This window comes from Alternaria incomplexa (assembly GCF_024043165.1).
Source record: "Alternaria incomplexa strain BMP 0042 chromosome Unknown scaffold_13, whole genome shotgun sequence".
NCBI classification, from domain to species: Eukaryota; Fungi; Ascomycota; class Dothideomycetes; order Pleosporales; family Pleosporaceae; genus Alternaria; species Alternaria incomplexa.
This window is the reverse complement of record NW_026249862.1, coordinates 498,444-523,728: the sequence shown is the minus strand read 5'-3', so window position 1 is coordinate 523,728 and position 25,285 is coordinate 498,444. Positions and strand designations below refer to the sequence as shown.

General features: G+C 53.7%; 8 protein-coding genes across 8 annotated transcripts; 4 read left to right on the top strand and 4 right to left on the bottom strand.

The window, feature by feature from the left end:
* Positions 1 to 444: 444 nt before the first annotated feature.
* END3 (endocytosis defective- protein) lies at positions 445 to 1,709 on the top strand (the record flags this gene model as incomplete). The annotated part of the gene is made up of 2 exons (XM_051438044.1): positions 445 to 684; positions 741 to 1,709. 2 exons carry the CDS (start codon positions 445 to 447, stop codon positions 1,707 to 1,709), a joined length of 1,209 nt encoding a protein of 402 aa, XP_051288043.1.
* Positions 1,710 to 1,910: 201 nt separating this feature from the next.
* On the bottom strand, positions 1,911 to 3,134 carry J4E90_008519 (uncharacterized protein; the record flags this gene model as incomplete). Its single annotated transcript, XM_051438043.1, has 1 exon — positions 1,911 to 3,134. One exon carries the CDS (start codon positions 3,132 to 3,134, stop codon positions 1,911 to 1,913), a length of 1,224 nt encoding a protein of 407 aa, XP_051288042.1.
* Positions 3,135 to 3,568: 434 nt separating this feature from the next.
* Positions 3,569 to 4,342, top strand: J4E90_008518 (uncharacterized protein; the record flags this gene model as incomplete). Its single annotated transcript, XM_051438042.1, has 1 exon — positions 3,569 to 4,342. The coding sequence occupies one exon, from the start codon at positions 3,569 to 3,571 to the stop codon at positions 4,340 to 4,342; it is 774 nt and encodes a 257-aa protein (XP_051288041.1).
* A 702-nt stretch (positions 4,343 to 5,044) lies between these two features.
* On the bottom strand, positions 5,045 to 7,717 carry J4E90_008517 (uncharacterized protein; the record flags this gene model as incomplete). The annotated part of the gene is made up of 3 exons (XM_051438041.1): positions 5,045 to 7,349; positions 7,401 to 7,567; positions 7,616 to 7,717. 3 exons carry the CDS (start codon positions 7,715 to 7,717, stop codon positions 5,045 to 5,047), a joined length of 2,574 nt encoding a protein of 857 aa, XP_051288040.1.
* A 2,759-nt stretch (positions 7,718 to 10,476) lies between these two features.
* On the top strand, positions 10,477 to 14,184 carry J4E90_008516 (uncharacterized protein; the record flags this gene model as incomplete). Its single annotated transcript, XM_051438040.1, has 3 exons — positions 10,477 to 10,495; positions 10,543 to 10,587; positions 10,643 to 14,184. The coding sequence occupies 3 exons, from the start codon at positions 10,477 to 10,479 to the stop codon at positions 14,182 to 14,184; spliced, it is 3,606 nt and encodes a 1,201-aa protein (XP_051288039.1).
* A 948-nt stretch (positions 14,185 to 15,132) lies between these two features.
* J4E90_008515 (uncharacterized protein) lies at positions 15,133 to 16,595 on the top strand (the record flags this gene model as incomplete). The annotated part of the gene is made up of 2 exons (XM_051438039.1): positions 15,133 to 15,316; positions 15,370 to 16,595. 2 exons carry the CDS (start codon positions 15,133 to 15,135, stop codon positions 16,593 to 16,595), a joined length of 1,410 nt encoding a protein of 469 aa, XP_051288038.1.
* Positions 16,596 to 17,233: 638 nt separating this feature from the next.
* Positions 17,234 to 19,579, bottom strand: J4E90_008514 (uncharacterized protein; the record flags this gene model as incomplete). Its single annotated transcript, XM_051438038.1, has 1 exon — positions 17,234 to 19,579. The coding sequence occupies one exon, from the start codon at positions 19,577 to 19,579 to the stop codon at positions 17,234 to 17,236; it is 2,346 nt and encodes a 781-aa protein (XP_051288037.1).
* Positions 19,580 to 20,504: 925 nt separating this feature from the next.
* On the bottom strand, positions 20,505 to 21,041 carry J4E90_008513 (uncharacterized protein; the record flags this gene model as incomplete). The annotated part of the gene is made up of 1 exon (XM_051438037.1): positions 20,505 to 21,041. The coding sequence occupies one exon, from the start codon at positions 21,039 to 21,041 to the stop codon at positions 20,505 to 20,507; it is 537 nt and encodes a 178-aa protein (XP_051288036.1).
* Between the last annotated feature and the right edge of the window lie 4,244 nt (positions 21,042 to 25,285).

The following is a 25,285-nucleotide window of genomic DNA, read 5'->3' as shown; positions in this document are numbered from 1 at the left end:
TAGCGGTGTTGTTTGTACATGTCTGCACGGCAGTAACGCCATTTCGTCTTTCCTTTGGAGACACATGTATCTTTTGCATCTGGCGCAGGACTAAATGGGAAAACTCGGGTGTCTGGAAATCTGGGTTGTACTTACATCGCTCTTTTGAAGTGGTGGTAATACGGAGTTGTTGCATATATCTAGCTGAATTGAAGATCATAACATGAAGCTTGTTCTTTTGCCTTTGCAGTGATGTTGAATGCATTCATGTGAGGCATGGGAGTGGCAGGCGGTGGATGCACGACTAGCGTCAGGTAGCTACGTACCCCAGCCCAGCAGGCGCGGCCAGAGCTCCGCCATCCCGACATTCCCCAACCAGCACCCCCGAATCTCACACGACGTACACGACCCTCCCCTTCTTCGCCTCTCCGAACCGATATAGACAAGCCAATTCCGACCGCAAACATGGCGCCGAACCGCATCGAGCAAGACGAAATCGAAAAGTACTGGGAGATATTCAGTTCGCTCAGCGGCGGCGGCACCCACCTCGACGGCGCGCAAGCCGCACCCGTGCTCAAGAACTCACATTTGCGCGATGACCAGCTGGAGAGAGTGTGGGATCTGGCCGATGTGGACAATGACGGCAAGCTCGACTTTGAGGAGTTCTGTGTCGCCATGCGACTGATCTTTGACCTGATCAACGGGGTACGTCTGTCTGCATGGGCGATGAAGGAGACACAGGACTGACCAACATTCCGTAGATATCCATGGATGTACCAAAAGCGCTGCCCGACTGGCTCGTCCCCGAATCGAAAGCCCACCTCGTCCAAGCCGGCCGCGCCCTCTCCGGCTCGCAACCCGCCTACGAAACCGTCGAAGACGATGACGACACGCCCGGCCTGCGCGACGGCTTCGACTGGTACATGTCGCCCTCTGACAAAGCGAAATACGAAGAAATATACACAGCCAACCGCGACGGCCACGGCAACATAACCTTCGACAGCCTGTCCGGCCTCTTCGACAGCCTAGACAACGTGCCCGACTCAGACGTGCGCTTCGCCTGGAACCTCGTCAACCCCAAAGCGCGAGAAAGCGTCGGCAAAGACGCCTCCCTCGCTTTCCTCCACATCCTCAACCAACGCAGCGAAGGCTTCCGCGTCCCCCGCAGCGTACCCCCGAGCCTGCGCGCCAGTTTCGAAAAAGCGCACATAGACTACGACATTGAATCAAACGCAAACTCGCGCTGGGCCGCGACACGTGACGAAAACACCGCCACAGGCCGCAAAGCCAAATTCGGCGACGCATACCTCACGCGCCTGGGCGTCGGCGACCGCGCAGCCAACTACGGCGCGCGCGGCGGCAAAGGCACAGATTTCGGGGGCCGCACAACAGAAGACTGGGAGGAAGTGCGCTTGAAAAAGCAGTTGCGCGAGCTGGAACAGAAGATTGCGGATGTGGAGAAGGAGGCGGAGAATCGGCGGCATGGGCGCAGTAAGGATAGTAAGCCGGCGCTTGTGAAGCGCGAGTTGGAGCTTCTGCTTGACTATAAGAGGAATGTGCTCAAGGAGTTGGATAATGATGAGGGGGGTGCGGTTAAGGGGTTGGGCGGCATTAGAGAGGAGATTGAGACGGTGAGGGAACAGGTTGAGGGGCTGCAGGGGCATTTGGAGAGTAGGAAGGGGGTGTTGGAGGATTTGAGGAGGCAGATTGATGATGAGAAGGCGGGGTAGGGGTATTTGATTGAGGGTGGGGATGTATATAGATATTGTGGGTATTGTTTAGAGCTGGTTAATCAGCAATGAGATTTTGGAACATGATATTGAAGCTATTCGAATGCTTCAAATTGGCGACATGGTACTCTGTGAGACAACAAACACTCAACCGAAAAATATACTCATGCACCATCTCGTACACAACCTCTCCAACCCCCCCTACCCATACAACAACCCCTCCACCTCCTCCGCAACAGCCAAACTACTAGTCAGTCCCGGAGATTCCATTGCCAACAGATTCACAAACCCCTCGTATCCCTCCTCCTTACATATCACAAAATCCTGGAAATCCTTCCCGCTCGTCGCCGCCAATTTTCCCAATTTAGGTCGTATCCCTACGTAATCTGGTTGAATAGCATTTCTATCCACACCGGGGAGATACGTCTGGATATCATCGATGGCTTGCTTCACGTTTTTGGTGTTGGGGGTGTAGTCAGTGGGTGAGTCTGTCCACTCGACGTCAGGGCCGAAACGAATCCGGCCGGCCATGTCGAGCGTGAGATGGGTTCCTAGACCGCCGTGACCGGGGACTGGGGCGGGGTAGACGAGTGTGGACGGTTTAGGCCGCGAGACGGCGTAGGAGAAGTAGGATCCTTTTGCGTAGAAAGCTTTTCTGTGCCGTTCTTTAGGCAAAATCATGTTTTGGATGTCGACGGCGAAGAGACCCGCGGAGTTTACCAACGTGTCGGCTGTTATGCTGCTTTCCTCGCCATCCGCTCCCGTCGTTGTTATTTCCCACCCACTGCGCCCGGAATCGAGGGGGGTGATGGATGTGACTGTTGATTTGAAGGCGCAGATTCCACCGGTGTTTTCGAAATCGCCTTGCAGGTATTGCATCAAGCTGTGCGAATCTACGATGCCGGTGCTGGGGCTTTCCAAGACGCCGGCTTCGGCTCGGACATCTGGTTCGCGGCGGTGGGCTTCGTCTTTGCTGAGGAAGTGGATGGGTACGTTTATGCTTTTGGCGAAGTCGTGGACCTTTTGTAATGCGTCCATTTGTGCGGCGTCTTGGGCGACGATCCATTTTCCTGTGTTGCGGTGCGGGATGTCGTGTTGTTTGCATAGCGAGTATAACATGTCCTTTCCTTGTAGACAGAGTTTGGTCTTGAGAGATGTGGGTCCGTAGTAGAGGCCTGCGTGTATGACTTCGCTGTTTCGCGAACTTGTTTCTGTGCCGACGTGGCCGTGCTTTTCTATTAGGACAGTGGAGGCGGAGTCGCGTTGTTGGAGTTTGCGGGCTATGGCTAGGCCGATTACGCCGCCGCCTATGACGGCGTGGGTGAAGTCTGCATTGAGGGATGTGCTTGAAGAGAAGTTTCTTGATCTTGATATGGTTGGTTTGAATTGGAGAGGTGATCGAGAAAGGGCGCGCAATGAAGTCATGGTGTATTTGGGGAAGACCTCGGGAATTAATGATGAAAATCTACACAACGTGCTCCAGCAACGACAACGACCAGGAAAACAACACGAAGCAGGACTAAATCGTGACGGAAAATAAACTCGGGGTTAATGACAGTCTTGACAAGTGATGCTTATCAGCGGCTTGGATGCATTTTGGATGACGTTACGTGAAATGCCGTTCCTGACGCTAAACAGAGTGGGGTCTCTCATTTACTACTTCAATTGGCATTACAAGATACGACGATTGCATACAGCTATTCCAGACGCTGAGTTTGACTACTCCAGGTACAAGAGATATATAATCATCGGGTTTGTGATTTCTCTCTGCATCGGGCATCTCGGGGTACCTCTTTCCTCCACATAGATAACGTCATCGGCACCCCAACCTCCAAACCCCCGACATCGCAGCCAGGCCAATGTTCACAACCCTCACGAGACGAGCATTATCACGTCGACCAGCCACCATCATCCCCAGAAAACTGTTCCACAGCACAAGCCCCATCTTCACCTCACCGCTCGTCGACCGCGTAAACGCCGTCACAATGGCGTCTTCAACCGGCACCCCCAAAGTAACCTCCCTAGTCGACCTCCCCTCCTCAGACGCCAAATGGGTCAAGTTACAAAAAGCCACCTACATCGACGCCAAAGGCAAAGAACGCATCTGGGAAATCGCGTCGAGGAAAACAACCGGCACCGCCGGCGTCGACGCCGTCGCAATGGGAAACATCATCTACCACCCCTCCAAACCCCCCTCCACAATCGTCGTCATCCAATTCAGGCCGCCCGTCAGCGGCTTCACCGTCGAATGGCCCGCCGGCCTCATCGACGCGTCTGAAACCCCAGAGGAAGCCGCTGTCCGTGAACTCTACGAGGAAACAGGCTACAAAGGCAAAGTCATCAGCACGTCGCCGGCTGTAGCGGCGGACCCGGGCATGACGAGTGCGAATCTGTGTTTGTGCATGGTGGAAATTCATCTTAATGAGGGGGATCCGGAGCCGGAACAGCATCTTGATGAGGGGGAGGATATTCAGAGGGTTAATATTCCGATTAGTGAGTTGTATGATAGGTTGGAGGAGTTTGCCAGGGAGGGGTATGTTATTGCGGCGAAGCTGTATCATTGGGCGGCGGGCGCGCAGTATGCGATTGATCATCCGGAATTGTTTGCGAAGAGTCACTCGAAGAAGGAGTGATATCGTGCGTGTGTTGGGATATGTCAGGATGGGGGATCATCGCATGTGAAAGCTGGTTATGAGAAGCCATGAACAACGGATAGCATTAAGATAGAGGCTGAAGTAGCGAAATTGGTCAATTACTGGTATGCTTTCAACTAGTAACGCATGGGTTATGCTGACCTTGCATGCGATATTAGCAATATATTTGGTTTACCAGGCGGTCAAATGTGTAAGCCAATATCAAGCCGAAACCTTCTATTGCAAATTGACAATAACATCACATCGCAAGTAAGATCAAGTGTGGCAGTAAAGACCATTTCATTCAACGTCCCAGACAGCGACGTTACTTCTAGACATTAAGCAAGAAAAAGGGTGATGTTTGTATGATCCATCACATAGCTCCTACAACATATATACCCCAAGGCCATCCGAAGGAGCGAACCGAGTCATGAACGCGTAGTTTTTTATCCAAAAGCCACACACACCCCGCCCGTCATGTAATGATGTAATATATGTACAGTAAGGAAATGAGTTTTTGCGAGAAGAAGGAATCACTCGCGTTGTGTTGCGGTGCTCGCTGAAAACGCCGGGGACATCCAATGCGCACACAAGTAGTTTGATGATAAAAGAAAAGGTTAATGCTGGTATGTCGTTCGATGCAGCCTTCTAGGCGGAAGATGGAAGAAAGATCAAGATGCTAGATCATGCGGAAAGAGGCGTTTACTTGCGGGGCTGCTTGCTGAGGCGCTTCCGCTTCTTGGAGTCGCTTGAGTCGCTGCGTCCGTGGTTTGATGCGGGCATCGTGGGTTGACCTAGCGGCGCAGGTGATACATCGCGCATCAGGCTGCTTTGCTGTGGGGCCTGTAGCTCATAATCCTCACCAGGTGCGGTGTGAACGTATTGCTGAGCAAGAGGGCTGCGTCCCTGGCGCTGGTCTGAGCTGTTGGTCCTGCTGTAGGAAGGCTTAGGCGACTCGAGACCATGGCCCTTCTGCTCGTTAGACAGCGGCGATGTGCGGGCTGGGGCGTGGGCAAGGTCGCTGTTGGTACGCATCTGAGCAGGTCGTTGCGGACCCTTGGACTGGTATACCGAGTCGTCGTCGATGGAGTCAACAGATTCGCTGTACATGCCCTTGCTAGCACCCTGGCCGACCTCGTAGGGTCCTCCTCGTGGCTCTTCGTAGAAGGCTCCTCCGGCAGGCTTTTGTGTTTGCTGGGTCTTGTGGTAGATACGCGCATCCTCGGGATCCATGAAACTCTCGACACGACGGGGCATGTAGATGGAGTTGGCGGCGGAGGTCTCTTGCGAAGCGAAGGAGTCCATGGAAGAACGGGGGTGGAGAGGTACGTGAGGGACGTTGGGGTTGCGGGGCATTGTGTTGGGAAGCGTAAGACCAGAGTCGTTGCCTTGCTGGTACCATCCGTTGGGCAGGCGTTCTGCGGCGGCGAAGCGTCCGTCGATGTTGTCGCCGGGCTGGAGGGGAATAGCGGCTGGGCGGTGCTTCTGCGCCTCGGCAGCAGCCTTAAAAGTCTCGGGAACAACGTTCAGATCGTCACCAGTAGCCTCGGCGGCCTCGATAGCCTCCTGGGGAGTGGTCTTGGTGTCGGCGCTACCAGCATCGGCACGAGGTCCACCCCATGTACGCTGACCGGCAGTGAAGATCCCGTAAACCATGTAGACCCAGTTGAAGAAGGGGTTGACGATGAACATGAGGGGGTACAGCATGATCTTGTAGCGACCGAGCTTGGCGCCAAAGTACAACATGAGAAGCCAGTTAAGCCCCAGAGAGATGGCGATGAAACCAACGGGAAGGTTGGCAACCTTTTGCGAGGTAGTGATCAAAGAGATACACAGGATGAAGAAAAGGAGGGCGGTGGTTCGGATGGTGTTCTGCATGAAGCGGACGATGAGGAGGATCGGGTAGCGCTTCCAGAGACGGATATCAGTCAACATGCAAACTTCGTTGGTGATAAAACCCAAGAACCAGCGGCGACGTTGCTTGAGCAGAGATTGGTAGGTTTGCACAGCTTCGGTCTTGCAGAATGCTCCGGTGTTCATCTGGATCTGGTAACGTTCCTTGGCGCCAATCATGAACAAGTGAGTGAGCCAACGGTCCTCACCAAGATGGCACTTGCCGTAGTCGAAGAGGTCGTCGCATTGCTCGGCCTTGTCAGCGAAGTAGTACTTGGCCATCCTGCGGAAAGCGGAGAATCGAAGCATAGTAAGGGCACCGGGCAAGCAAGTGACGGCACCGCAGCCGGATTCGACTGAACGCTCGAAGAGTTGACCGTGAACGTATTCCATGTCCTGAAGAAGGGTGATGAGCGAGTTCTTCTCGGTTGTGGAGGTAATGACACCAGTCTGAGCCAACATGTTCTTCTTGCTGCCGGGCTTGAGTTCCATCTCGTACATGAAGTTCTGAATGCAGGTCTTGTCGAGAATGCAGTCGGAGTCGATGAAGAGGACGAAGAGGTTATCGTTGCGCTTGAGGTACTCGGAGTAGATCTTGTCGATGAGCTTGAAGGTCCTCTTCTGGCAGTGACGCTTACCACCGTGGGGGAAGCGGGAGATGGTAATGCGGCAGCTACGGTAGATGACATCGATGGACTTGGGGTAGGTGTCGAGCGTGAGCGGGACACCGAGTTTCTCAATGGTGTTGAGGTAGAGCTCGTCCTCCTGGTCTCCGTCAAAGGAGAGGAAGATGTGCAGGCAGGAGGGCGGGTATTCGCAGTCGACCAGGGAGTCGCAAGTTCGGAGAAGAATCTCGGGAATCTCCTTGTAGCAGGGCATGATGATGACGACCTTGGGGGCGGATGCCTCGTCGAGGACGGATTTAATCCTGCGGCTGCGGCCAACGGAGTGGGTGACGAGCTGGTAGACACAGAACAACCACGGGACGGTCAAGAGACCGGCAAACGACCAGAAGGCGAACCACTGGAGGAAGCCAACCATCTCCTGGGGGAAGTACTTGGTAACTTGCGACGGGAGGGGGAGGGTTACGACCATGATAGGCAAGAAGATGGCACTGTTTCTGTTAGAGTTGGGTCGCATGTTGGAGCGGAGTTCAAATGCTTACCGGAGAGCGAAGAAGAGGATACCGAAGAAGATGGACAGAATGCGGACACTGATCGTCTCGGCCTTCTGGAAGACCTTGACAATGCAGTACAGGAAAGCAGCGACCCAGAGGAACCACTCAAGCAGGGCAGCCAACATGAGACCACCGATGATGGCAACGTAGGCAATCTACTGCAGTCAGTTTCTGTAGCCAAAGTCGGCAATCGCTGTACTTACATCCTTAGCTGGCCAAGGGTCGTCAATGTCTGGGGTAGAGTGGTCGATTTCGCGGGCAAAGACCGCGCGGGCGGCGAGGCCCATCATGTCTTGCCAAACCATGGCGGAGTATTAAGTATGTATATTCGTTGTTGTCGTTAAGCGGATAGCGAGCGATGCTGTCTGGGTTTCGGACAGCCGTCGACCCTATATGTAAGGCGACCAAATTGGTGACGCAGACGCGGTGAGTTGGAGAAGCACGGCCCGTCGCTGAGGTATGGGAGGGGCCCTGAGTAACAAAGGCTCGTAACCCAACAGTGGCACGGGGCTAGACAATTGACGTAGAGGCGAATTGCTGATCCAGGACTGTCGCAGAGCTGAGAAAACTACTAGGATACAGGTATTGGTGTTTGGCGGTAGTAGTTGTAGTGGTGTAAGCGGATGGTAAGTCTTCGCGGCCCAATAAACGAGTGTAAGGGTGGGAAGGACAAGAAGGGCTTAGACCAAGGTCATTAACAAGATACCGCTCGCAAGGGCAGTCCGGAGTGGTATGGGAGGAGCGCCTTGAGGAGGAAGGAAGTCTCTACGAGGGGATCGAGCTGGTTTACAAGCACGAAAAGCGGGCGCGCTCGGTCCACATGGCCTTCACCCGAAGAGTGCTGGATCCTCTGGGCAGCAGTCGAGATGCACGATCGTCACAGGGGCACTCCAACTAGATTTGGCAAGCTGCCCGCGCTTGGAGCTCGAAAACGAGTTGCGTGCAGGCCTACGCCTGGTCTCAGTGGCCCCGACCCGTGCCAAACCACGCGCCGGCGGCCCTATGCCTGCAGCCTCGCAGTTATTTTGGGCGCCTCCATGCGCCGTCTACCGTTAGCTGTCTGAAGCTTGCAGGCAAAGTGTTCCTCTCTGTTTCGCATCCTCATCACACACAGAGGCACATCCTACCTGTTTGGGGCCGTGTGTTTGGGGCCCTCGAGAGCCGTGGTCTGCACGCTGGGCATGCAGTGGTGTAGTAATTTTGTAGTCATGGTAGCTTGTACCTCATTCCGCCGGTCGTGTCCATCGTCGCATGAGGTGGCATCGTCGCTCTTGGAAATTCGCCTGTAATGCACCGCTGCTGGTCGCCTTCTATTGCCAAGAGATCCTCCAGCTTCGCGTGGATTCCGGGCGTTCAGGGGTCGGCATCGCTCGCTGTTCTAAAGCCATCTCCGACCAATTATGGCACCACGCGCCTCATGCCGTCTCGTAATCCCCAGTGTCGGCCCCAGAGCCTCGCGGTAGAGGCTGTCTGTCACACTGTGCTATGGCTGGTAGCTGTCGTAAAAGAAAGCCATGTCGCCGTATCCCTATTCCCATGCCCTATCCGACGCTACGCCGAGTCGCTGCACCCTCTCCTCCCGCATTTCGTTGAGTCGCGAGCGCTAGGGAAATACCTGATGAAAAATACGAGGGCTGTGGATATGCCAGGCCGACCCGCTGCAAAAAGCACGAAACGGCGACGGCGGCCCCAACATGCATGGAGACTGACAGGAGGAAACCTGTGCCGCTTCCGCTCGTACCGGTAATGATGATTTTTTCCATGTTCCACAGCGTGGTGGACCGCCCGCTCGTCATAACGCATATAGCAACATCGACGTTGCAGCACGGGGACCTGTCTTTGCCCTGATTCCCGAATAGATCTCGCCTACCCACATTGGCAGAGGCTGAGGGCGGCTCGCAATCGATAAAGTCGCGCGCACCGGCGACCCGTAGTTTCGGATCCTGCTTTTCCTGCCCCGAGCGATGACAAGGCGCTGATCGCACTCGCTACGATGCTCATCAATCTTGTTTGCTGCCGGCCCAACGGTGACGGATCGCCAGTGCGCTCAGCCTGCACACACAGCATTGCTGACTGTTTACACCGACTCCAGCGTGCAACGTGTTCGGCCTTCCTTCTGGAATGGCCAGGATCTCGCCCTCGTATAGTATACATCTTACACGTCCGTGTCACTCATGAATCGCTGCTGTTGAGATGAGTGCGCTTGCCGTCAACCGCAATAGCGCCGCGGCACATAGTCTCTATGAATTTGGTCATGGACCCCTGAGCTACAATTGAACTCTACAATATTCGACTCTCTAGTCTATATCACAGCCAGTCAAGGGTGGAAGAATGCGCCATGTGGCGGCCCTCAGGGGTGAATTGTTAGAGTTTGAGGCTAGGTAACCGTTTTCGCTCCCAGCTTCCAGTCCCGCACTGCAAATGCGCCACAGGGCTGAACGTCGGGTAAAGCTCAGAATGAGACGTCTTCGCCTAAGGCCTAAGTGTGTGTGACATTGAATGTGATATGGGATTCGATAATGTGCATGAGACTTATTCCTGCCGTACTTAGTGTTGGACCTGACTACATTAGGAAGTCTGCTCGCTTGAACGCTGAGTGATGACTGATCCCCATCGTCGAGCTGTTTCAAGCGCCTTTTGGGAAATGTATTGTCACTGTTCCCGTTCGATGTGATACACGATATGTACTCGAGTTTATTCTCGTGTATGAATTAGGTAGTGGTGTTCATTCTCAGCACCCTGGTTTGAGTACCCAGGACTGCTTAGTCATGGCTCTCTCATGTGAACCGCGGGACATTTGGTGACGCACGGATACCTGGATACGTGAGCGAACTCGCTGCAGGTACCGCTCACAAATTCACCCGCAACGTCGACCCAAGGCCCCGCGATCGCGACATTGCTACAGTCGCAAACAGCCTCGCTCTCACCCGAGCTTGTCTCCGAGCCCGAACCAATGCAAGCCGCGCCTGCGCCTGATATATTTCCCACCTTCCATGTGCGCGTATAACCGATCCGTGCTATCTACCGCCGCCCCTCCACCACTGCGGCAATCGCCTCCTCCACCATGGACCGGCCTCGGAAGCGTACGTGCTCGCCATGTAGTTGACAGAGTTATACTAATTGTGTACAGGCGAATTGCGCGAACTGAACATCCGCGCCTGGGATGGCGAACAAGGTACTTGGTCTTAGAATAGTTGCACCTGCAGCCCGCGTGCTGACGACATGTCCAGACGTCTTCGCCGTGCAAGGCTCCCTCGACTCGTCTATGAAAAAGAACACGGCCTTTATCAAGCGCCTGCGAACCGCCGTAAACGCCGCCGCCCAAGCGCAGTTCCTCCAGGAAATCCGCGCCCTATCTCTCCACAAATACCTTTCCGAGATTATCTCAGCCTGCTACGAGGGCCTGTGCAGGCTCAAGACGCCCGGCGAGATTGCTGCCGGTGTGGAAATTGTCAGCGCTCTCCATCAACGCTTCGGCCCGACCGAGTTCACGGGATACATTGCCTGGTATATTGGGAGGGGCTTAGCAACGCCGGACAAGTCACACCTCAAGACACTGGCCCCCGAAGTGCGCGAGCGCGAGGAGAAGGAGCGCCTGGCACGTCAGCGCGTACTGCTGCGAGTCGCTACCGAACTCTGGCTTGTGGGTGTTCTGCGCAGCCTGGATGACGTAGCTCGACCTGAAGAGGCGAGCAAGACCAAGGACAATGGCAAGCTCGTCGAGGGCGCCGCAAAGGCAAAGTCCCGCGCGGAGAGCGCCGACGCCGAGCCCTTTCCTCTCGAGGTGCTGAAGGACATGCTGGGACACGACCGCGAACATGTCAACTTGCCCCTCGTCGTCATCTTCGTCAAAGCCTTCGCCTGGGATATTCTGGGGTCCAAGCCTCCTTCGGCAGAGGGCCGTAAAACAGTCAATGAGGACGGCACTACAACAGCAGAGAAGAATGGAGACACTTCCGGCGCTGAAGACGAGGACCACGACCCACCCATCATCTCCCCCGACTTGCAACAGCGGTTCAGGAACATTCTCACCCGCTACTTTGAAGACGTCAAGACGCACCTCCTCCGCGACCAGAAACACATCCTCAGTCAGGGTCGGAAGAACGCCGAAGCATACGTCAAGTCGGGCGAGGTCTTCGAGGACCGTCAGAACAACTACGAGAAGCAGATGAAGTCCCAAGAGCGCTTGGTGACAAATGCACAGGTGCTGGCCGACGCATTGGGTGTGGAAATGCCAGACTTGAAAGAGAAGGACAACTCCGCAAACACGGGTGATGGTGCTATTGGCCTCATCAAGGCGGGCGAATATCTGCGTGGCCAAAGCGACGGCGCTGGCATCTGGGAAGACGAGGATGAGCGCCGTTTCTACGAGAACCTGATCGACCTGAAGGACCGCGTCCCGGGTATTCTGCTAGAGGAAGTCAAGAAGAAGAAGGCAGATGGTGATGACCAGGTGGGGAAGAAAATCGAGGCAAAGACCGAGACCATCGAGAAGGAGACACCGGACACTGCCAATGACGCAAAACCGACCGATGGAGAAGACCAATCGACTGCTATCGCGAACAAGTCCGTCGGAGCACAGGTCGATGCCCTATTGGCGCGTCTGCCGGAACTCGCAACCAAGGACGCCGTCGATCAGACTGCCATGGATTTCTGCTTCCTGAACTCCAAGGCCTCGCGCAACCGTCTGATTAAAGCTGTGCAGGAGATTCCCAAGGGCCGATCCGATCTACTCCCCCTGTACTCTAGACTCATCGCAACCCTCGGCAAGTACATGCCAGATGTGGCCCAGGGACTGGTATCCTACCTGGACGAGGAGTTCAGAAGCTTGCAGCGTCGAAAGTCCAAAGACTTTCTCGGACAGGTGCGAACGCAGAATGTACGCTACCTTGCAGAGTTGACCAAGTTCGGTGTCGTCCCTGAGCACGTCATCTTCCACTGTCTCAAAGTCAGCCTAGACGACTTCTCACGGATGAACATTGAGATCATCTGCAACCTCTTGGAAAACTGCGGACGCTATCTGCTTCGCAATCCCGAAACGTCTCCTCGTATGCATTCCTTCCTCGAAACTCTTCAGCGAAAGAAGGGCGCTCAGGTGATTGGCCAACAAGAGCGCATGTTGATCGAGAACGCTGTCTACTATGTGAACCCACCAGAACGCGCTGCAATCGAACAGAAAGAGCGGACGCCTATCGAGCTCTTCCTACGCAAGATCATGTACCAGGACCTGACTCGTCGCACGCTGGACAAAACCATCAAGCAGGTACGCAAGATGCACTGGGAGGAAGAGGAAGTAGTAAATCTTCTCCACAAGGTCTTTGCAAAACCGGGGAAGATCAAGTACAGCAACATCCACTTGCTAGCCGTCATGCTCGGAACAATCCACCGATTTCACCAAGACTTCGCCATCTCCGTCATTGACGACCTTCTCGAGTCCATCACATTCGGGCTAGAGTTGAACGACTTCAAGTTCAACCAACGCCGGATCTCTGAAGTCAAGTATCTCGGTGAACTTTACATCTACCGATTGGTTGACTCGCCTCTTGTTTTCGACACTCTATACAAGCTCCTGAACTACGGGTGGGAGGGTGGCTATGCACGACCTGGGGGATACAATCCGCTGGATCAACCGGACGACTACTTCCGCATTCGTCTCGTCTGCAACCTTCTCGAAACCTGCGGCATGTACTACGACAAAGGTGCAGCGAAGAAGAAGCTTGACTTCTTCCTCACGTATCTGCAGTACTATGTCTGCATCAAGGAGGCATTGCCGATGGACGTGGAGTTTATCGTGCAAGACGCATTCAATCTCGTCAGACCGCAGTGGAAAATCATCACCAACCCAGAGGAAGCTTCACGTGCCTTTGCCGAAGCCGTCAAACAGAACTACCAAACATCTTCAGCCGACAAGCCTGTTGAGCCCGACGAAGACGACCTCTCTGCATCAGACGACGAGATGGATGGCCCCGAAGACGAGGACGTCGTCCTACCCGATGGAGAAGGAGACAAGTCATCTGGTGAAGAAGACGATGAATCTGACGATGAGGAGCCTGTGAAGCAGACATCTTCAGACGAAGAGGAAGAACAGATTGTGGTAACACGGCAAGAAGACGAACGCGATCCAGAAGCCGATGCTGAGTTCGATCGCGAGCTTGCTAAGCTCATGTCAGAGAGTGCAGAATCGCGTAAGCATGACCGAAAGCCTGTGTTCGACGTGCCGCTACCCATGCGCCGTGCTCGAGAGGCTCCGGTCAATGCTGAAGACGTCGGAAACGAAGTGCCCATTCCGGAGGCTCCAGTTCCTTCGCAGACGATGAAATTCTCCCTGCTCAGCAAGCGTGGCAACAGAACGCAGACCCGATCTATTGACCTCCCTTCAGATTCGACCTTTGCTGTCGCCATGCGTAACAAACAGCAAGCAGACACAGAAGAACGACAGCGAATCAAGAGCCTCGTCCTGAACTACAACGAAGCTCGCGACGATGCTGACGACACGACTGGTGATGCGCCTTTTCATTACACCCTTCAACCTAATACCAACAGAATACGTATTGACTCCCCTCAAGGTCTGGATAAGACTCCGAATCCGTATGCGCAGCCGCGCCTCGACAAAGCTGGTGCAAACCGTAGCAATCAGCGTGCAAGGAAGCTACAGCTGTCAGATGTCAATTGGTATGACTCCCAATCCTCTCTTCGGCAGAGTCGCCCTGGGACTGGTGCAACGTCTGCTTCAATGCCTAAACCGCTTTCGGTGGTCGGATCAAAGCGTTGAGACGAAGCGCGAGCCCAGGCTTCTCGCAAGCGTTCAAATACTTGCAGTCGACATTGATCTTTGGCGTTACTTTCGAAGCGCTTTTCACCATCACGAGGCTAACCGCGAGGCCCTGTGTGGGCGACTGATTGTTTAGGACATGATTCCTGTCTACGATGCTGCAGCTAGCATCCACTATGAACGCCGCAAAAGCTTCCTATGCTTACCATTGCCATTCCTGCAGAGCATGCCATACGCGGTATGTATCACCTAAGGATAAGCAACCGTTCCGGTGTCGAGACTCCGTGCTCCAAGCGAAGAGAAAGCTTTCGCCAGTGAGAAACATCCTACCTTGCGCAAGAGCGTCCCCGAGGCAGGTGAGTATGCTACGCAGACGTATGGATATTGCGACATGGCGTTTGCGACAAGCAACGCTTGAGCCGGAGGATGAGCGAAGACGGATTTGCGTCTGCCAACGCGTTATTAAATGACATGCGCCGTCTTACGGACGCCATATGAAGGGGAAGGAACGCGATGGCTCTGGGTAGCAGACGTGAGCGTATTACTGGCAGTGTATTGCTTCCCACATCAACGTTCGTATCTAAAATTGAAACTGTCGTTACCTCCGATATGTGCTTGCTCCATTGAGGTTTGCGGCCTGGCATTCCATCCGCACATTCATCTCCGCTTGCCTGCATTGACTGGGCAGTGTGCCGGATTGCCGCGTGCATGCAGCCAGATAGCGAGATAACAGTGAAGAAAGTGACGACGTCCAAGGCCTAGGCACGCGCTACCAGGGCGGCGCGCTCGCGCTAGTGAAGCGCGTACCTTGCAGAAACATGTACGTCACGAGAAAACAGAAAGTCAAAACCGCGCGCATGCCCCAATTAAATCCCCATCCCAGGTCATTCGACCTGAATCATATTCCCGACGCGACAATACCTTAGAACGGCTTTTATAGCAAGACTAATGTCTAATATGCTGTCCCTCGCGCTCGCGTTCGCAGGCTCAGCCTCGGCTCTGACCTTGCCGACCTTCCTCCAAAGCCAGGGTCAAGCTCAATCACCACTCCAGCCTCTGGACCACTCGCAGAACTACCAATTTGATCCCCTGCTGCATCTCCCTGGTATCTCGCCATACTTTGACGCAGTCGGTCCGTACCATCCTCCCCATGTCACGGGAATAGCCCATACTAACTCTATCCAGGCTTTGGTCTCGAGCACAAACCTCCCGTCGGCTGCAATGTCACGGCCGCATCGTACATCATCCGCCACGGCGCCATCTACTCCAACGACGACGAATATGAGGAATACATCAAGCCTTTCCTGTGGAAGCTCGAGACACACCGTCAAGGATGGACCGGCCCACTATCCTTCATGGAAAAGTGGCAGTCCCCAATCTTGGAAGATAGACTGGAGGAATTGACACCTTCCGGCGCCGTCGATGCACAAGCAGTAGGCAAGCACCTCCTACAACGCTACCACCACCTCGTCCCAAACACAACCCGCATCCTCGCGGACAAAAAGAGCAGAACCTACGACACGGCCGCCAACTTCGTCAAAGCCTTCCCCCAAGCCTCCGACATCGAGATAGTCCGGATAACAGAAAACACAAACGGCAGCATGGAATCCCTCATCCCCCACAAATCCTGCAAGAACTTCTCCAAGAAACCCGGGTCCAAGCAACAAAAGAAAGTCATCGACCTCTACGGCGCTTCCGTCGCACACCGCCTCTCCCCCTACACACCTTTCAAACTGACTCCTAGTGATGTTGTTGGCTTCCAGATGCTGTGCGGCTACGAATCCGCCATCAAGGGCGAGCGCAGCCCCATCTGCGCGCTCTTCACAGACTCGGAGTGGATGGCGTATGAGTACGCGTGGGATCTGAAGTACGCGTACATGGTCGGTCCGCTGAACCCGCTGAGTCCTTACCTCGGTTTCCCGTGGTTGCAAGCACAGTCTGAGCTCTTTGCGCATATCGAGAAGCATGATACGCCTGGTGACGGCTGGCCGGATAAACAGCGTTTCTTCCTCGGTTTCACGCACAGAGAAGTCCCGCCTTTTATCGCTACCGCCTTGGGTCTTTTCAACAGTTCCTCAGACGCCGCGGAACAATTCCCTACTGACCACATCAACTGGACGCGCGCGTGGAAGATGAGCGACCTCATTCCTTTCCTGGGTCATGTTGGCATGGAGAAGATGATTTGTGAGAGGGGTGGCGTGCATGGCGATGAGCCTGGCACGTATGTTAGGTTCATTGCGAATTCGGCGCCGAGACCCATTCCGGATTGCCAGGATGGGCCGGGTGCGAGTTGCGAGTTTATGTCGTTCAAGAAGCTTATTGGGAAGGGGGCGAAGGCGCATAAGGACTTTCACAAGGTTTGTGATGTGAAGGATTGTCAGGATGCTAGTTGTATGGAGGGAGAGGAGTAGGAGGGTAGTGGTGAGGTGGAGTGGTCTGTAGTTGTACATATACTTAGCGAAGTACATATCAGATTTTACTCATCTTCAAAACATCACATGAACAATCTCACATAAGCTTAAAACCATGCAAGTTCTTGTCCAAAGTTATGGCTACGCTATGCTACTTATACATATACACCAACAAATGCAAAAATGCCATTATGCCGCTCGAAATCGATATAACCTTCCCCATATGCAAGGAGACGACACATGTAGCTTAAACATGGCCAAGACCCATCCTCCGCTCTCATGCCCTTGCCCGAAATGCTTTCCTTCCTATGTGTGTTTGTGTTGCCTCTACCGAAACGCTTCCCCTCATGTGTGTATCTGTACAATAGCGACATGTTTGTTTCCTGAAACGTAATGTACAGCTCGAGTGCCATGTTCCGTAAACGATCGTAGTCGGTCGTATAGCTGCAATGTACGTAGAGGGAGACGCTCGAAGCGATCTTTTGAGGGCGTTCGCGCTCGTGGTGACTCGTCAATCGTAATCGTGATCGTGATCGTGATCGTGTCCGCTGTCGTGAGAGGGCGTCTCGGGTCAACAATCGCTGTTGAGCTTATGCTTCGGCCAGTCATAACCGGTTTGATCCCATAACTGCTTTGCGTTAGTCGTGCGCTTGTATGATAAGCAAGACAGGATTATGTACTGTAAAGTTAGGGTTCTGGTAAGCCTTCGGATGCTTCTTGATATATTCTGTAGTCTCGAAGCCCGGGGGATCGCACGTAACCATCTCCTCGCCTTTCTTCTGATACCACCGCACGTAGTCGAATCGCATGGTGGCAGGAAAGACCAGGTTCTTCCAGTCGATCCAGGTCCAGGAGTTACTGATGCCAAGGTTGAGAATGAGTGACAGGGGTTCTTCTGCGATTTGTCGAGCTTGAATGTTGCCGTTGGGTCCTACAGCACGGCCGTCCATGATGAACATGGTCTGGTCACCAACCTTCCAGGAGATGTATGCGTCCTTGCCTTCTCCGGGAGCATATTCAAAAGAGTACCGCTGATACTGCTTGTTGTCGAACCAGTCCCTGTTTAGTATTGTGCTGGCAGAGATGGCCTCTTGGAAGGCACCGCCGGCGTAAGTGTTGAGCCCACTGTAACGAAGGTCTGGGAACGCCGTGAAGTTGTAATTCGGATGGTACCAGATGTCGAAGGGGGCAACCTGGAAGCTCTGTGTTGCTATTGGCAGACCTGCTGGACCTGGGTATCCTGATGTGGCACCCACCTCGATGACGTCAATTTCTGGTGCTCCCCTTCCTCTACCTGGCGATGGGTGGTCTTCACCCGGGCAGGTGCATGAGTTGAGTCGTTGTCCAGGTAGGTGAGATAAGCCGTCAGGACTAGACTGATTAGGCGTGATACCAGCATCGCAAGCTTGGTAGGTGTAGGGCCACAGCCCGTCGGTTGTACTGAGATAGCCTGGCCGGCCGAGATTGCCCATTGTCCAGGCGCCAGGCCAGAGTCCCTGTACACCAGCTGGTCCTGGTAGCGACACTGAAACTTCGAAGATACCGCCCTTGAAGCACAGCTGGTTCCAACTGTTCAGCATACCGGATCGGAACTTGAGACCATGGTTGAAGAATTCTTCCAGGCGCAGCTGAAGCGTGCCATCTTTGGTAGTAACAGCATCTGGATCATACCATTCAACGTCCTGAGTCGCGCCGTACCAGACGTTGGGTGCAAAGAAGTAAGGGTCGTCTCCTTCATAGAACGTGCGGCCATTGTCATTAAACTCATCGCTGAAGACGAGCACGTACTCATCGCCAAACTCTCCGGCCCTTGTCTTGGCAGAGTCAGGTGTGTCGGGGTCGATCAAGCCTGTCCGTATGTTCTCCAGGAGTGGATACTTTTTGTTGTTGACTATAGCCCAGATCTGAGGCCTCCAGGGATTGGGAAACATGCTCAGTGGCATACCGTAGGCTGAGTTATAGTCGATGACGCCTACCGCAGAGAGTACTGGAAGGCCGATGAAAATGAATAACAGTCCTGATATCATGAAGGCTAGGCCAATAGTGGAAACGATGCTGTCTCTTGTAAAGTGATCGCGTATCCTCGGTTTAAACTTGATGTCATCGTCGTCGCGAGGCATGTGCATTTCATCGTCCGCTTCCTCCAAGTCGCAAACCAGTGGCCAGGACAGTATTCCTTTCTCCTCGTACGGCGCCGTTAACCTGTCGTCGATGAAAGACACATTCTTCTTGTCATCGTACAGCTCAATGACGCTATCGTTGAGGCCCGTCACAGACGCATTGGGGGTAAGGAACGGGTTGATTGGTGGAATGCCAGGCGGCGGAGTGGTCGTGCGCGAGCGGGCGGCCAGTCTGGCATAAGACTGCCGTTCTGATAAAGAGGTCCTCCGACTGCGACTATGACTACTGGCGGAATCTGAGAAAGGGTTGAAGTAGCGGGTATAGTCGGTTCCCAAGTCTTGTAATGTGAGTGGGGTGCCCGGAGAGCGGGCTCCATGACCTGTCAAGTCTGTTGTACTCCTCGCTTTTGGTGTCCTCATGTGAGGCCGGGGCGGAATGCGCAAGTGAAGACGGCCTGTCGTGGTGCGCGACCGATGCTTCGTTGACTGGGTATCATCGCTTGACTGCGGCTCGTGCCCGTCTGAGCTTCCATCGCTCGCTGATCTGGAGTTTGCGAGCGGCGAAGGGACGATGGGCGCAAAGGGCAACGGCGAGGATTCGCGCTCTGCCGTTGGCGGGATGCCGAAGTCGAAGCCATGGTCAGAAGCTGGGCTCTGACTGCCGCTCGGCTGGCCAATCAGCGGCTCTTCGGCTGCCCCTGCTGGCTCGGATGCTCCTTCTGTGCTGGTGTCGCGGGGAGACGCAGCTTCCCTCTCGACAGTTGAACTCGACGACGACGATCGCCTGAGCTGCTCGTCTCGCTTTTGGGGTGATTCCGAGTACTCGGACGACGTGGACGAGGCGACTCTTCGTATGGACGCCATGGCGATTAGCGACCGATTGGCGTTCGCGCCGGCGTTTTGCCCCACAGCGCGCGCTATGTCGTGCAGCTCACGCCAATTGTGATGCTGCGTGTAGTAGCTTTGTCGACAGAATGCTCAGATATATTTTGAGTTTGAAAAGAGACCGTGGGAAGTAGCTGGAGACGAGGGTCTGCGAACGTGTTGTGCCTGACGTCGCGAGGCAAGTTGCTGGTCGGAGAGCTTTGACGCGGTGGGACGTGGGAGGGTCGGGGTGGATATGGCACCTGTATGTGAGCAACACAGAAAGCGGGGAGGCTCGCAGAAGACAAGAGCTGCGTATGCGAGTGAATAAACTTCCAAAAGGCGCGTAGTAGCGACAGTGAGTAGCGATGTTGGCCTGGCAAGCGCGGTGATTGTTTGAGCGGGAGAACTGGTCTGATAGTAGCATTGATGGTGAAGGCGAGTTGCCCACGACGCGGCCAATCACAGCTTCCCCATTAGGGTTCACCAAACAACAGGAGCGGTTCCGAAGATGGGCAGGAGCGGTTGCCTGCACCTGCGCCTGTGCTGCGTCGCGCTTCGGACTCTCCTCATGCTTTCACCACAGCCGAACGGTTACTGGCACAACACGACTCGACAGGTACCCTCACCACTGTGGCCGGAGTCGTCTCCCATCTTCATGATGTATGTGATGTTGTCGCCTCGCAAGCCGTACCTTCTTCCGATTGCTCGAACCGTGGAAAGCACGATGGGCTCAACGACGCACGCGCTTACCTCATGATGGCCCTGATCCACTGTCTCCCATGCAGACAGCATCGGCGAGACCAATGGACGTTACACAACAACAGCGTGCTGGAACATGTAGCACGAGGATACCGTTACGTGTCAATTCCCATGAGTCGCGAGTATGTCAAGTCCATATCTAGCACGACACTTCCCTAACCTCTCACAAAGGCGCTCTTTCTATCGTGAACAATATCGGCACGTCCGTTCCAACCCTCACATCGTTGGCTTTGACGTGGTTGCTCGTACTGAGCTGACCGCCGTTCATCTGCGTAGGCCACTCCTTGACATCCCATTCCAGACCTTCGGTAGAGATGATCGCCGGTCCGTATATGGGAAGAAACCCTACATTCTCAGTAAAGACACCATCTTCCTGTAGCCCTCTCAGCAGAGTCTCCCTACTCCGAAGTATGAAGCTCAGGCTGCACTCGGAGAACAGCCATAGGCGAAGGTCGGCATGTCGATTCTCTTCTCTGTATATCTCGTTCAGGAGCCCAAGGCCCTGATCAACCCTCCCACCGAGGGTACCAAGGACTATCACATCCCGAACCATTGAGGAAGTAAGACGCGACGAGATTTTCTTCATGCATTTCCCAAAGTCTGTGCTGTATTGGTCACCATCGCGTAGCACAGGAACACCTCGTGCTTCGTAGTAGTCACGCACATCATCGCGTAACGAGTCCAAGTCTCCATGAATCATGTCGGGTAGCTATGCCTGTCAGCGACCTGTGTTGACGCTATATATCACATACTTACTCACGTATTGTTCGCGTTGCGCTATCAAGTCACCTTTCAGCATGTCGTAAAGTCTATTCGCCCCGCCATCGGCACAAATGCGGTACCCAGTGTGCTTCCAAAGGCGTGAAAAGGCAGTGAAATGGGCTATTGGTTGATTCAAAATGAGGAGATCGGGAGGATTTGGTGTCTTCTCCGGATGGGCGCTTTCCGCAAGAAACTTCGCAGGGTACAGTTCGCTGTCTTCACGTTGCGCCATATTTCTAACTTTCTCTAGGGTATCCAAAAATGAGTGTGGTGATATAGATAATGATGCAGTCAATGCGACTGTCGAAAATGGTTCAGATCGAGAATTCCGGATGACGTGCGCGATGAAGCGGCAAGTGCGATGCAGATATGGCGAACGCACTAAGCCATAGAAGGACTAGCTCATGCCTCCCGCGTCTCTTTCTCCACGGATCACTGATACGCAGATATGCATGCCTACCACGGTTTCAACCTTTATTTATAACACTTCGCATGTACAGTTCCTTCCTCATGATGTATGAGGTTCCCCTCCCGGCTCCTCGATGCTTGCTCTCGGGTTTATTCTCATGCAGGGCGGAGTGGGTCGGTTGAAGGTTTTCGTTGCCAAGTTAATCTACGTATCCTGGGATGCCGCGCCGGCTGCATTGCCAAAGGAGTAAGTCTGTATGCAGGTTCAAATGTTTTGTGATGCCAAGTGGCGGCCTGATGAGGCTAGCGCTCGTTTGCTATACCTAGGTATACATTACCCTGATCAGACCTCGGGAATCCCGCAAGCTTTCTGGTCGCACGTATACCCACTATCGTACGTGCTTCAGTCTCACATCGCCAACCCGTCTTTCGCGCTTGCACTCGCAAATTACCTGACGCTACGACCTTCACCGCCACCATGCCACCATCGGTCCAGAAGTTTCTAGACAGTCTTAAGGGACATCCCGTGACCGTGCCCTTCGTCGACGTTCCGAATGACATGGTTTATTGGGGCTTCACTATCTACCGGACATACTACGGCCCTGGATCGGATCAGCGGTGGAGCGAATTGCTCCAGCGAATGACTACTGAAACTAAGCTCGACCTCGAGAGCCAAGACGGGGCTGAAGACGACACGACTAGCACTGCAAAGGCTTGGTCTCTATTCAAACTCGACGCTCGATCAGACTCTACAGTGTTAGATGGCTTGACGCTGGAGCAGGTTCGACAGCTGTACGTGGAGGGAGTTGGAGGCCGGCCGATGAACGCAGACGACAACCCGTTTCGAGTCTTCTTCTTGGCTGACGCTGAGGCGCTAGTGGGCACCGATTTTGATAGTGCTCTGATCAAGGTCGTGGCAGCAGAGTACGATGCCGCTGCTTGTGTACCTGTGAACTCGAGATATGGTCCGCAGCGTTATTTTGGATGGATGAGGATGCCAGTGCGGTGTGTACTGGCTCTATGGTTCACGCTAGAGCATAAATTTCTTCAAGAAATTGTCGAGTCCACTGCCGGTGGCCCGGGCGCATTATGGGACTGCCCGCTGTTATGAGGCGGAAGAATACAGGGCTACACATCCATAGGGAGGAATCAGTTCGGAAACAGTTCAAAATCGACTGTATGCTAGTACTTCACGATGTTATATTCTGCAATACAATGACTATGTCAAGATTCTGTTTTGGTGTTGGCATTCCTACTTGGTACGTTGAGAAGGACAAACGCGACGATATTCACATTCCCGCAGCAGTCATGCGACCGCCTAGAGCATCAGCTGTTGACACACGAATAAGTCAGCTTTCGTGCAGGAAGATCGACAACAACTCGCCATCAAGACAGTAAGGCTGACTCCACTTACATTGGTTTTCACATGATGGATCTCTTCGGACAGCAACACAAAATACGCCCGATTCCCTTTGTTTCCAATACATTCCATGACGCGAGCGTACGTATGCTGAAAATAGGGGTCCGTGGAAGAGCCAGCGTCTCCTGGTAGGGGCGGTGCACCTAGTGGGACGGGTGCTGTCGATTGATACGTGATAGCGACTACGGCCCACGAAGATTTATGGATGGTTTGATGAGGCTTCCAAACAGAAGACCTTAGCACGACGCACGCATTTCAAGCTTCGTCGTTTCAATATAACTACACTCGAGGTCGATGGCCAAAGCGAAGCAGGTCTCAAACACAAGCTCTGCTTACGCACAACGGCCCCACGTTAGTAAAGCTCGGCCTATGTTTCGGACCTGCGTTAAATTGTCGTTCGTGATGGTTGTTACTATCAACACATCTATATCCGTAACTATACTTCATGGTCGTATTCTGGCCTTGATAGATTGTCGGATGTCGGTCGTTCCGTATCTATTTATCTTTACGCACAGCAACGCTGACGATGCCTTGCTAAAGATGGAGCGAGGGAGAGGCACTGGCCACCAAAGCCGCGGATTCGAAGGGGTCACTGTGCGATTCTGGGAATGATTTGTTTCAAGGAAGGGTCTATACCTAAGTACAAGTCAGTCGGACATGCGTTTGAGCTCGTGACCTCGAGCAGGCACCACGCAAATTGACTTCATGAGCCTTTACGAGCTCTCACGACGATGTAAATTTCAATCAGATACGATCGCGAGTCTAGCAATTGAGAGTGTGTATGGATAAGTTGTTTCTCGATGGCTCTGGCCTGCCTGGCGAGGGAGGCTTTCAAGATTAAGGCCATAGTTGGCGGCGGACCGTGCGCCGCTCGGAAATGACGTCTGGCGCAATGCCCACCAACCTCTCGGCCACCGCCATCATCTGTGGGATGAAGCACCCACGTCCCGTATAACACATACATCGTCGCCGATATCGCACTTCCACCCAAGAGCGTAGCTTGCGGAAACTTTCGACACTAAGCATCGTCAGCCCGCCATGGCCCCGCTCTTCCACCTGGGCAGCTGCGGAACAGGGGTCCCACTGTCTAACTTCACCACCAGACGCCACTCCCCAGAGTCCGTCCACATCATCACCATGAATTTACAACAATAGCCTTGTGCCAGGGACTACAGCGCCTCATCACCGGTGACCCGGACCCGGTCTGGAACCACCCTCTGGGTGCAGACCACATCAAGACCCCGTGGTATCTGGATGATCATGTCATCAACGAAATCCTTGATACTCTACCGAAAGCATTCAATGGTATACAGAAACTTCTTCTGCTGACATCTAGAGCTCGTCTCTGCAAACCAAATCTACTTGGAACCTTAAGACGTCAAGTCGCACTTGCATGTCGCTCGAACTGAGGTACGCAACCAGCCAAGCAATGGCACTGGTGAGGCTTCGGCCACACCACGATTCGTGTGCGACCTGTCATCATGGACATACCGAATTCCACCAGCGCGGGTCCTGTCAGCGCGCAGGACACCCCTTGTCATCATCCACGCGCTCAGGCGCATTCTACCATGAACGTGCATTCAGCATACGGGCATGGTGGCGTACCATGCTAACTATCCTCAGCAGCGGCATTTCGTCAGCTCATACACGATGCCTTGACTTGGCTTCCAGCCCTGCGAAGGCGCCTCATCGGTGCTAGAACAATACCTTGCTATGTAGGACCCTACACGGAAGACATGTATCTCGGCCCTAAACTTAGCATCATGCAAGCTTGATGCCGTATATGATCAGCCGTTGGACGGAACTATCGGTTCTGGTCAAGCTCAAGTCTGCTCGGAATAGACGAGTATATCACAGCTCAATCCCTAACACTTCGAGCAAGCACTCGCTTTTGTCCAGAGAGGCTCGACATTATCTGATGCAACGGTCATTGCCTGACTGCAGTCGACTCTCAAGACACGGTGGTTCTACAGCCAGCTTGGAACAACACGCATTGATTCGTATCACTTGTTAAGCCAAACATACGATCGCAATGGATGAGACGACCATTCATACTCCACGAGACCTGTCGGATCACTTTACTACGCAAGCAGTTCAGCACAACCCATATGCTAGAATGCCATCGAAAAGAGCAATCGCGTGCGTGACATGCGCTAAGGCAAAGACGAAGTGTAACAAAGCTGTATGTACCAAGGCATATCTTGTATATTCCAAGTCCCTGCGCTGACACTACATAGCTACCTTCATGCTCTCGGTGCATCACCAAGGGTATCGTATGCGAACCAAGATCCACTCGCCGTACTTCAGATAGCAACCACCGATCAAGCGTCAAGAAACCATCTAGACCACCGAAA